This window comes from Polypterus senegalus, chromosome 1, assembly GCF_016835505.1.
Source record: "Polypterus senegalus isolate Bchr_013 chromosome 1, ASM1683550v1, whole genome shotgun sequence".
Lineage (NCBI taxonomy): Eukaryota > Metazoa > Chordata > Cladistia > Polypteriformes > Polypteridae > Polypterus > Polypterus senegalus.
In genome coordinates, this window is record NC_053154.1 from 49,074,329 (window position 1) to 49,087,183 (window position 12,855).

General features: G+C 40.8%; 1 protein-coding gene across 2 annotated transcripts in view; it reads left to right on the plus strand.

Moving 5' to 3' along the window:
• Window positions 1-12,855, plus strand: part of LOC120526111 (src substrate cortactin-like) — a 71,490-nt gene that overhangs the window by 6,234 nt on the left and 52,401 nt on the right. For both annotated transcript variants that reach the window (XM_039749037.1, XM_039749048.1), the window contains one exon: window positions 6,488-6,571. In XM_039749037.1, the coding sequence (XP_039604971.1) occupies window positions 6,488-6,571 (84 nt within the window). Of the gene's footprint in view, window positions 1-6,487; window positions 6,572-12,855 lie in introns of those variants that run through there.

The following is a 12,855-nucleotide window of genomic DNA, read 5'->3' on the forward strand; positions in this document are numbered from 1 at the left end:
ACAAAACAGTTTTGAAAAATAATGCATGTGTCCTGCCAACAGGATAACATGGGCCTGCCTAAGTGGTTAAATTAATGTATTCATATCTTGATTAAAACATTTATTATTTTTTAAAAATATGACTATCTTGGTGTATCTTGGTGTATCCAAACTTTTAAATGGTAGTGTAGATGTCTTTTATAAAATGTAAGGTAGTAATGAAAAATATCAGCCTCCTTTCCAGATAGCTTGGTTCATTGGAAAATGCCTAGGCTAATACAGTGAGATTAATTTTCCAATTTGAATGTTGCATGGACGCCCTGTGCCTGTTACCCAAGCCATCAGGACACCTTTCACACTGGTACTGTTAAAGAAATAGTGTTATTTTTTACTGGTAAAATAACCTTAACCTGTAATTTTTATGAGAGGCACTTGTTTAATGGCTGAAGACCAAAAACTACTGCAGTTGTTCAGGACTGAGTTAGTACAAATAAAAGGTGGTATGGTTATGCAGTGGTTAACTGTAGTGCCTCCCTCACAGCTTCAGATTCTTAGGAAAAATCCGGGCCTAAACAATGAATCTCTTTGTGGTGTTTACTTTTTTCCTGCTTCACACATCCTAAAGGCCTGTAGTTTCTTAAGCCATACGGTAATTTTTAAAATGGTGTTTGGTGTGTTTTAGAGTTTGCCATTTGATGGATTGGTATCTTATTGGTGGTGTTTCCAGCATTGGGCCTAATATTTCCAGGATTGTCACTAGCCTCTGTACTCTGAACTTGATAAGAGGATTAGGTGGTGGATGGATAGATGGTGAAATTCAGGTATGGGTGACAGGTTTTTAAGTTTAATGCATGTGTAATAATCTAGCAATATTCATATGTGTCTGGAAAAATGCTGCTTTGATTTAAACTGAAGAGTTCTTTGTTTTTCCAAAATAAAACAAAAATCTAAATAAAATACACATTCGATTTGAATACTGTAATCTGTAATGGCTATTTTTGCCTCAGTCTGACAAAACTATACTACCTTATATAAGTTTAGAGTGGTATCAGTGATATTTTCTCAGAGCAGAAGTTAAGATTAGCAATCAACTAAATATACAGTATGGGCATGGGGCAAGAACAGAATAAAGCAGGGCCTCTGAAAATTTTTACCTCACAAATTGTTTTGAATATGTACATAAAACCATTTGGTTTCAGTCCTTTCTAATTGCCTCTTTTCGTTTTAGTTGTACAGCTGAAAAGGGTGAACTAGGGCTAGCAGTAGTTGGCTATTCTGAGGATGAAAAGTTCCTAGTTAGTTTAGTAATTTTGTTAATCTGATGGGCTAGTATGATGTTTCAGTGATATAACCTTTGATGAGGGTCCTGCAGAATTCTTTGTAATGTTGTTAAAATAGACCATTCATGGAATTCTCCGTAAATGGATAGATCAGCTGAATAGGACAGGTGGCACTACAAAATCGTATGCTCTAATAGCATGCAGGTCAAGGAATGAGGGCTGGGGTTTGTGCAGGTAGGTGTTTGGAGATGTGTGATGTAGCTCTGTTTTAATCTAACAAAGTCATGAATATTATTCTTTGGTATCTCCTGTTAACAACTCTGCTATTGATAGAGGTGTTTTCTTGCTGTGTTTGCAGGGTAAGTCCTTAAGTGTTCATAATCTGTCTTTTTAACTAGGTACCAATAAAATATTTTTTTTCAAAGGAGTCTCTTATTGCAACAATGCTGTAATTTAGTTTTGATAAAATTACAGCAAATTTTGTGGAAGGTAAATTTTTCATCTTCAACCCATAGCATTGCAGTTCTCAAGTAATTAATCATCCATCCATCCATTCATTTTCTAACCCGCTGAATCCGAACACAGGGTCACGGGGGTCTGCTGGAGCCAATCCCAGCCAACATAGGGCACAAGGCAGGAACCAATCCTGGGCAGGGTGCCAACCCACCGCAGGACACACACAAACACACCAAGCACACACTAGGGCCAATTTAGAATCGCCAATGCACCTAACCTGCATGTCTTTGGATTGTGGGAGGAAACCCATGCAGACACAGGGAGAACATGCAAACTCCACACAGGGAGGACCCGGGAAGCGAACCCGGGTCTCCTAACTGCGAGGCAGCAGCGCTACCACTGCGCCACCGTGCCGCCCTCAGTAATTAATCAACAGTCAAAAAAAGCTAAATGTTGTTGGATTCATTCTGTTTTCCTGAGCTGCCACCAGTACATTTTATTTGTAATTGTTTCATCCTGGGGGACCCCCTGTGGCTGCAGGTTTTTGTTCCAACCAGATTCCTAATCAGTTGAACACCTGATAACACTGATCTCATTTAATTAGCTGGTATTTGTTTTCTCTTATTCTACATTCAGAAAAGCATAGCAACATGAAGTTTACATTTATAAAACATTTAGAAATATTTCTGCTTTTGCTATTGATTTAAATGCTTAACTATCTTTTGTTGATTTCATTGTATTTTGCCCTTTCTCTGTGCAGTTTTTCTCTTTCGTTGTATCTTATTAATGACAATTAAAAATTAGCAGAGCAGACACGCTGGAAAACAACACTGAATAATCAAAGGCTGCAACTACATTAGCATCAGACCCACTAATTAGTAAATAATGGATTAATTAATTAGAACACCTAGAAAAGTAGAATGAAAATCAAGATGAAAATATTGTTAAAAAGAAAAAAATACATTATTTTTCCATATAACTGCTTGGTACATTTTAATATATATATATATATATATATATATATATATATATATATATATTTTACCAAACTTAGTTTTCTAATTTCTATATTGTTCCCAAAACACAGAACTTGGGAAATAACAGTTCACTTCATTAGCCCAGGAGTCCAATTAAAGTCAGAAGCTGGTTGGAACAAAAACCTGCAGCCACAGGGGGTGCACAGGACCGAGGTTGGGAAACACTGAATTAAGCTCTATTTACATCAGGTCTGTCCTTGAATGCCTGTATGTTCACTTGTAAGTGGTCAATTCTCACTAGTTTCTGTTCCATAGATATTTGCACTTTAACTGTTTTATTTTTCTTTTGAACATTAAAGTCAAAATATAATTATAGATATCTCTAATTTAGTGATTCTCAAACTTAAATTCCTCTTGCTGTGGATTTCTGTTACAACAAATATTTGTTTTTAATTGAACTCCAAGCCTGATTAAATAAGCTGTTATTTTTCAGTGTAACAATTACTATACTATATATGCTTTTGTAATTTTTTAGGATATGGCAAGCTTTTATGTGTGCTACATGGAGGTAATTTCATATTTGATTTTTTTCTTGGTTTTTAAGATTTTCTTCATTTTATTTTTATTGTGCTTCTTCAAATTTTCTGGTTATTTAATCCATTATTTAATAATGATTATATCAATATGCCTGACACTGAAGTGGCTGAGGCCTTTCAGTGTCACTTGCCAGGTATGTCTTCTGCTTGTCTTTATTAGAATACAATTGCAGGAGCAGACTACACAGAAAAGGGATAATTAAAAGGAAAACAATAAGAGACAGTTAAACATTTAAAGCTATAGCAAAAATACAAATATTTCTAAATGACTTATCAATTGTAAATGCACACAGCTGTGCTATTCTGAACACTGAATAAGAGACAATAAAAGACTTGCTACTTCAATTTAGATTAGTTAGAGATAAAATTAAAAGGTAAACACAGCAGCACCATGGGGTCTCCAGAGCGGAATTCAAGAACCACTCCTCTAATTAAAAGTTCCATATTGGTGAAAGGGAAACATTCCTCTTTTGCATTTAATAAAAAAGTTCATTATAGATGTCTCTGTTTGCATTCTGACCATTCAGTATTGAATTATGTATGTATTTTTAAACTTAACTATTCAAAATATATTTGTATGTTGACTAGCCAGAGTTCAATCTTGGATATCTAAGGTGCAATTTGACTCATCACAATACACTTATACACCATTAAATGTTAAAACTGCTTACTGTATTGTCATATGCAGTAAGACTTTGACCTCTGCAAAAATATGTGTAACATAAAGACTAAACAATATTCTTTATCTTGACATTTTGTCTGATGTATTTTACAGAAAGGACTACTACAGGATGGCTGGGACTAATATAATTTTTCATCCCAGTAGTCCTTCAGTCAGCCAAAAAAAAAAAAACTATATGAATTTATAGCCCTATGAATCTGGGATTATTGAGGAACATTTCATTAACAAAAAGGATTCATGAAATACAGTTACTGTTGTTGAGAGAAAAAATAATCTATCCTTATTTTAATATGTTTGTTGTTATACCATGGAGGGAGAGAGCATCTTGTCCTCATAATTGCTGGCAATAACACCGAGCACCTGCTTACTGAGCACTGATGATGGTGGACAAGCCAAATACTGTATCGCTTGGTTTAAACCAAACTCACTCCTGGAGACACCTTGTGGGTGCAGTTTTTTGTTCCAACCAGATTCAAATTTAAGTGATAATAATCGATAACAACTGATGCCATTAGACTTATTCCGTATATCCCTTACACCCTACATTTAGAAAAGGACAGCAGTATGGTTTTTACATTTAAAAGATCTTTAGAAATATATATTTTTTAAGCTATAAATGCTTAATTGTCTTTTGCTATATTCCTATTTCTCCCTTTTTGTGTAGTTTGTTCCCATCATTTAACCCTAATAGTGATAACAACAAGCAAAAAAGAAAGCTTCACCTACTTCAGAGTCAGATCCGCTAATTAGTAAGTAATCAATTAAATGACCAGAACACCTGGAAAAACAGAATAAATCGGGATAAAAATACTGTTAAAAAAAAAATCTGTATTCCCCATATAACTGCTTAGTGCTTTTTACTAAAGCGTTACCAAAATTAGTTTTGTAATTCCTACATTGACCCCCAACACAGAAAGTGGGAAATAATGACTCATTTAATAAGGCTAGGAGTCCAATTGAAAAAACGGAAGTTGGTTGGAACAAAAACTTGCAGCCACAAGCACGCAGAAGGGTTGCCTGACTAACTGTGTATTAGAGATTCTTTTAGATAGTGCTATACTTCTTCCATAATGCCTTCAGGTTAATCTTGGCTTTGTGTTACTCTAGGCATGCTCTGCTGCAATGTGTTTTGCATATCTCTTCCATGGTCAGCATTTTTATAAATTTTACTTGTTAGTTTGTTTTGGTAATTATAAAACAGGAAGATTTTTCTACTGCTCTTCTTTTTGGTTAACAGGTACACGGGCAACAGTTTTAAACACATTTTCAGGGCCCTAGAAGTATTGTTTTTGTTTCTTGTGATTTGTTTTAAAATTTTGATGTACGTTATTTTTGCATAGTAGTAGACTTTTTAAGTTTCTGTTAATGAAAGTGAAAGATTATTACAATACAGCATTTGCAATATTTAGGAACTCCATTTGTGAAATACAAATAGACTCACTGTGCCTCGAACTTTATATAAAATATAGATGGGCACTGACTTCACTTTTTCGCCTCCAAAGATCCAAAAAAAAAAAACAACCAAAAATATAGTGGTGGTGCTGAAGAAGGGGGCGGGGTGCGGTTACTAATGTAATGAGTGCATTTAACATTCAGTCCCTTATTTTTGTATAATTTGACAACACTAGACAATCTTATTATTAATAGGGTTTTTATTAATTGGTAGAGAAATGATGTTTAATGTTTCAGAGTCTAAATACTATAATACATTAACATCTCCTTACCCTCAGAGTAAAGCTGTCTACTACACTTGTTCAGAATGGCACGCTATAGTATGTTCAGCCACCAAATAGTTGATACTTTCAATCACTGCCTTTTAAAAGTTATCTACTGTAGTAGTGCATCTACCGTAAACACTTTTTAAATTTGTCATAAAAATGAAATCACAGTTAAAGATAGGGTGCTGTACTTTTAACATTTTTTTCAACTTTGACAAAAACAACAAGGACAGATGCACATATGCAGTCCATTTAGATATTTAAAAAAAAAAAAAACCTGTTAGTGTGAAGCTTCTCCTTGATGGACAGTAGCTGCATGGCAGAAAGATAAAATGATTGCGATCGAGTGCAAGGACAAGCACTGTTCACAATGTAGCATTAGTCATTGTTTGTGTCACGGGAAATGGAAGTCGCTGTGCCTTCCTCTTTAGTAGCCTACAATAACACAGTAAGTACATTGATCATGCGCAAAAACGAAAAAATAAACACACTTTTCCTTCATTGGACTGCAAATGCATACGTAAGTTTACTTGTGAGTGCCTTTTTAGTAGGAGAGAAATGTCATTGGCCCTAGTGGGTGAGAGTATTTGTAACAGTATGTTGTCTGAGCTTACAATAGTTGTACTACAGTGGTTTTTGTGAAACAAGACCAAGAATTGATATTTAATTTGAAAAGGAGTCATAATTTTTTAATCTAAAGTAAAATTACTTGTTTTTACGATAGCAATGCCATCACTAATTGTTGTTTTACCTTGCATTAGTACTTGCTTTCAGTTACATCAGCATTTTATGTTCCCAGATGTGGAAAGCATCAGCTGGACGCTCTCTTTCTGTTACTGTAGATGAAGCAGCTGATGATTGGGAGACAGACCCTGATTTTGTGGTACGTAACTTTGTGTGTATTTGCTCAATATGGGATACTGTTGAACATTGTTATTCTTTTGATCAATGTAGGAAAGTCTGCCTTTTAGAATCCAATTAAAAACTGTTTGACTGGAGTTGTTTGTTACTTAGTTATACTAATTATCTTATATGTCAATTGGTGTTTTACAAGCACTCTAGCCAATGTTTTCTTAATTGCTGCCCTTTTCCATTTATTAGGAATTAAAATTAAACTCTTTTTTTTTTTTTTTTAATCTAAAGTTGCCACTAAGGTTATTTTGTAAATGAATAATTGATAAAATAGTTGACAGATTAAAGAATTAATCAAACATTTATTTTTATCCAAATGGTTTAAAGTAGACATATGCCTTTTTTATATTTTGAAAGAGATGGTAGATAAGTGTAAGATGTACATTTTTAGAAATTACATGTAGGCTCAGAAACAAATGTATCTTATGTAATCAGTTTATAATTATCCCTACAGATTTGTGGATTTGACATTCACAGTTTTGGTTAGTTATTCAGCAGATCCGGACATCTCCTCCCAGACTGGTTCACATTCCACTCACTCGCGCTCTCGTTCTTTATCTTTCTTGGTCACAGCCTCTTTCTCTTGCTTACACTCCCCAGCCTTTCTTTAGCCTATACTCATTTGCTTAACTATTTATTTACATTCTCCAGATTTCTTTCTCACCTTTCTTACTTGCTTTTCTTCTTTGTATTTGTGCTTTCAACCCCAACTGAGGTCATGCATTTGCCGCGTTGTTAAATAGGAGTCAATTCATTAAATGCACGTGAATGCTGGCGTCTCTTGACGTCATTTAAAAATAAATAAATAAATAAATAGACTCCACAAACAGTTAATAAATAAACCATGGTAAAGAGGGCCCAAGTAGTATTTGATAATTTTCACATTCACAGGGATATCCTGTCGTTAACCCTTGTGAATGTGACTGTACATAAATGATTATATACCTTCACCAGACACTTTATTAGATATACCTTGCTAGTACCAGGTTGGACACCCTTTTGCATTCAGAACAGCCATAATTCTTCGTGGCATAGATTCAACAAGGTAGTACAAACATTCCTCAGGAATTTTGGTCTATTTTGACATCATAGCATCACACAGTTGCTGCAGATTTATCGGTTGCACATCCATAATGCAAATCTTCTGTTCCACCACATCCCAAAGGTGCTCTATTGGATTGAGATCTGGTGACTTTCGGGGCCATTTGAGTACAATTAAGTAATTTGTCATGTTCAAGAAACCTGTTTGAGATGATTTGAGCTTTGTGACATGGCATGTTATTCTGCTGCAAGTAATCATCAGAAGATAGGTACACTGCAATCATAAAGGGATGGACATGGTCAACAACAATAATCAAGTAGGCTGTGGCCTTTATACAATGCTCATTTGGTACTAAGGATCCCAAAGTGTGCCAAGAAAATATTCCCCATACCATATTACCACCACCACTACCATTAACCATTGGTACAAGGCAGGATGGATCCATGCTTTCTTCTTGTTGATGCCAAATTCTGACCCTACCACCGAAATTCACAGAAGAAGTCGAGACTTGTTATACCAAGCAACGTTTTTGTGTTGTCCAGTTTTGGTGAGTCAGTGTCACCCATGCCTAAATGCATCGAGTTACTGCCACATGATTGGCTAATTAGATATCTGCATTACCAAGAAGTTAAAAAGGTGTACCTAATAAAGTGGTCTGTGAGTATAAATATGCTGTATATGTACATTCATTACTCATTTATTAAAAAAAATTAAGCTCATCTATGAATAAGCATCAAGTTGTGCATTGGTGCTTATTCATAGATGCTGTGAAGACATCTTCATTTTTATTTTTTTCTAATCTTGAGTGCAGATTCATCCATCCTCTTCCGCTTATCCGGGGTCGGGTCGTGGGAGCAGCAGCTTAAGCAGAGAGGCCCAGTCTTCCACTTATCTGGGGTCCGGTCGTGGGGGCAGCAGCTTAAGCAAAGAGGCCCAGACTTCCCTCTCCCCGGCCACTTCTTTAGCTCTTCCGGGAGAATCCCAAGGCGTTCCCAGGCCAGCCGGGAGACATAGTCCCTCTAGCGTGTCCTGGGTCTACCCCGGGGCCTCCTCCCGGTTGGACGTGCCCGGAATACCTCCTCACCAGGGAGACGTCCAGGAGGCATCCTGATCAGATGCCCGAGCCAGTTCATCTGACTCCTCTCGATGCGGAGGAGTAACGGCTCTACTCTGAGCCCCTCCCAGATGACTGAGCTTCTCACCCTATCTTTAAGGGAAAGCCCAGACCCCCTGTGGAGGAAACTCATTTCAGCCGCTTATATTCGCGATCTCATTCTTTCGGTCACTACCCATAGCTCATTAACATAGGTGAGGGTAGGAACGTAGGTCGACTGGTAAATTGAGAGCTTTGCCTTACGGCTCAGCTCTTTTTTCACCATGAGAGACTGATGCAGAGCCCGCATCACTGCGGATGCCGCACCGATCCGCCTGTCGATCTCACGGTCCATTCTTCCCTCACTCGTGAACAAGACCCAGAAATACTTGAACTCCTCCTTCACACTCAGCTGCAAACCGTTCCAGAGAGAGTTGAAGATCACGGCCTGATGAAGCAAACAGGACAACATCATCTGCAAAAAGCAGTGACCCAATACTGAGTCCACCAAACCGGACCCCTTCAACACCCTGACTGCGCCTACAAATTCTGTCCATAAAAGTTATGAACCGAATCGGTGACAAAGGGCAGCCCTGGTGGAGTCCAACTCTCACTGGAAACGGGCTTGACTTACTGCCGGCAATGCGGACCAAGCTCTGACACCGGTTGTACAGGGACCGAACAGCTCTTATCAGGGGGTCCGGTTCCCTATACTCCCAGAGCACCCCCCACAGGATTCCTAGAGGGACACGGTCGAATGCCTTTTCCAAGTCCACAAAACACATGTAGACTGGTTGGGGAAACTCCCATGCACCCTCCAGGATTGTGCTAAAGGTGTAGAGCTGGTCCACTGTTCCGCGACCAGGACGAAAACCACACTGTTCCTCCAGAATCCGAGGTTCGACTATCTGACGGACCCTCCTCTCCAGAACCCCCGAATAGACTTTTCCAGGGAGGCTGAGGAGTGTGATCCCTCTGTAGTTGGAACACACCCTCCGGTCCCCCTTTTTAAAGAGGGGACCACCACCCCGGTCTGCCAATCCAGAGGCACTGTCCCCGATGTCCATGCGATGTTGCAGAGACGTGTCAACCAAGACCCAACATCCAGAGCCTTGAGGAACTCTGGGCGTATCTCATCCACCCCCGGGGCCCTGCCACCAAGGAGTTTTTTGACCACCTCGGTGACCTCAGTCCCAGAGATGGGAGAGCCCACCTCAGAGTCCCCAGGCTCTGCTTCCTCATTGGAAGGCATGTTAGTGGGATTGAGGAGGTCTTCGAAGTACTCCCCCACCGACCCAAGCGCCCGAGTCGAGGTCAGCAGCGCACCATCCCCACCATATACGGTGTTGACACTGCACTGCTTCCCCCTCCTGAGATGCCGGACAGTGGACCAGAATCTCCTCGAAGCTGTCCGAAAGTCATTCTCCATGGCCTCTCCAAACTCCTCCCATGCCCGAGTTTTTACCTCCGCAACCACCAAAGCCGCATTCTGCTTGGCATGCCGGTACCTATCAGCTGCCTCCAGAGACCCACAGGACAAAAAGGTCCTATAGGACTCCTCCTTCAGCTTGACGGCATCCCTCACCACCAGTGTCCACCAACGGGTTCGGGGATTGCCGCCATGACAGGCACCAACCACCTTACGGCCACTATTCCGGTCAGCTGCCTCAACAATACAGGCACGGAACATGGCCCATTCGGACTCAATGTCCCCCACCTCCCTCGGGACGTGGTCAAAGTTCTGCCAAAGGTGGGAGTTGAAGCTACTTCTGACAGGGGACTCTGCCAGCCGTTCCCAGCAGACCCTCACAACACACTTGGGCCTACCAGCTCTGACTGGCATCTTCCCCCACCATCGAAGCCAACTCACCACCAGGTGGTGATCAGTTGACAGCTCCGCCCCTCTCTTCACCCGAGTGTCCAAGACATGTGGCCGCAAGTCCGACGACATGACCACAAAGTCGATCATCGAACTGAGGCCTAGGGTGTCCTGGTGCCAAGTGCCCATATGAACACCCTTATGCTTGAACATGGTGTTCGTTATGGACAATCCGTGACGAGCACAGAAGTCCAATAACAAAACACCGCTTGGGTTCAGATCGGGGGGGCCATTCCTCCCAATCACGCCCTTACAGGTCTCACTGTCATTGCCCATGTGAGCATTGAAGTCTCCCAGCAGAACGAGGGAGTCCCCAGAAGGTACGCCCTCTAGCAGCCCCTCCAGGGACTCCAAACTGCTATTCGGCGCATACGCACAAACAGTCAGGACCCTCCTCCCCCAACCCCATAAAAGGTGGAGGGAAGGCCACCCTCTCGTCCACCAGGGTAAACCCCAATGCAAAGACTCCAAGTCGGGGGGCAATAAGTATTCCCACACCTGCTCGGCACCTCTCACCGGGGGCAACTCCAGACTATAACCTCTCGACCTCGCGCACCAGCTCAGGCTCCTTCAGAGAGGTGACATTCCACGTCCCAAGAGGATCAGACCGCCAAGGTCCCCGCCTTTGGCCACCTCCCAAATCACACTGCATCTGACCTCCTTGGCCCCTCCAATAGGTGGTGAGCCCATGAGGAGGAGGACCCACGTTACCTCTTCGGGCTGTGCCCGGCCGAGCCCCATGGGTGCAGGCCCGGCCACCAGGCGCTCGCCATTGAGCCCCACCTCCAGGCCTGGCTCCAGAGGGGGGACCCGGTGACCTGCGTCCGGGCAAGGGAAAACGTTGTCCAGAGTTTTTGCTCATCATTGGAGGTCTATTGATGTGCAGATTCAGTGATGTATATTTGGCATCATGTGGGTTTGTGAAATATAAATGATACCCACTGAAGCAACACTCTACAGGTATATGGTTATTTGCAGACCACTTCTTGATATTTGATTTCTTACTGTTTGATCGTTTCTTGTCACATACAGTGGTGTGAAAACCTGTTTGCCCCCTTCCTGATTTCTTATTCTTTTGCATGTTTGTAACACAAAATGTTTCTAATCATCAAACACATTTAACCATTAGTCAAATATAACACAAGTAAACACAAAATGCAGTTTTTAAATGATGGTTTTTATTATTTAGGGAGAAAAAAAATCCAAACCTACATGGCCCTGTGTGAAAAAGTAATTGCCCCCTTGTTAAAAAATACCCTAACTGTGGTGCATCACACCTGAGTTCAATTTCCGTAGCCACCCCCAGGCCTGATTACTGCCACACCTGTTTCAATCAAGAAATCACTTAAATAGGAGCAGCCTGACACAGAGAAGTAGACCAAAAGCACTTTAAAAGCTAGACATCATGCCAAGATTCAAAGAAATTCAGGAACAAATGAGAACAGACGTAATTGAGATCTATCAGTCTGGTAAAGGTTATAAAGCCATTTCTAAAGCTTTGGGACTCCAGCGAACCACAGTGAGAGCCATTATCCACAAATGGCAAAAACATGGAACAGTGGTGAACCTTCCCAGGAGTGGCTGGCCGACCAAAATTACCCCAAGATCGCAGAGACGACTCATCCGAGAGGTCACAAAAGACCCCAGGACAACGTCTAAAGAACTGCAGGCCTCACTTGCCTCAATTAAGGTCAGTGTTCACGACTCCACCATAAGAAAGAGACTGGGCAAAAACGGCCTGCATGGCAGATTTCCAAGACGCAAACCACTGTTAAGCAAAAAGAACATTAGGGCTCGTCTCAATTTTGCTAAGAAACATCTCAATGATTGCCAAGACTTTTGGGAAAATACCTTGTGGACTGATGAGACAAAAGTTGAACTTTTTGGAAGGCAAATGTCCCGTTACATCTGGCATAAAAGGAACACAGCATTTGAGAAAAAGAACATCATACAAACAGTAAAATATGGTGGTGGTAGTGTGATGGTCTGGGGTTGTTTTGCTGCTTCAGGACCTGGAAGGCTTGCTGTGATAGATGGAACCATGAATTCTACTGTCTACAAAAAATCTTGAAGGAGAATGTCCGGCCATCTGTTCATCAACTCAAGCTGAAGCGATCTTGGGTGCTGCAACAGGACAATGACCCAAAACACACCAGCAAATCCACCTCTGAATGGCTGAAGAAAAAAAAATGAAGACTTTGGAGTGGCCTAGTCAAAGTCCTGACCTGAATCCAATTGAGA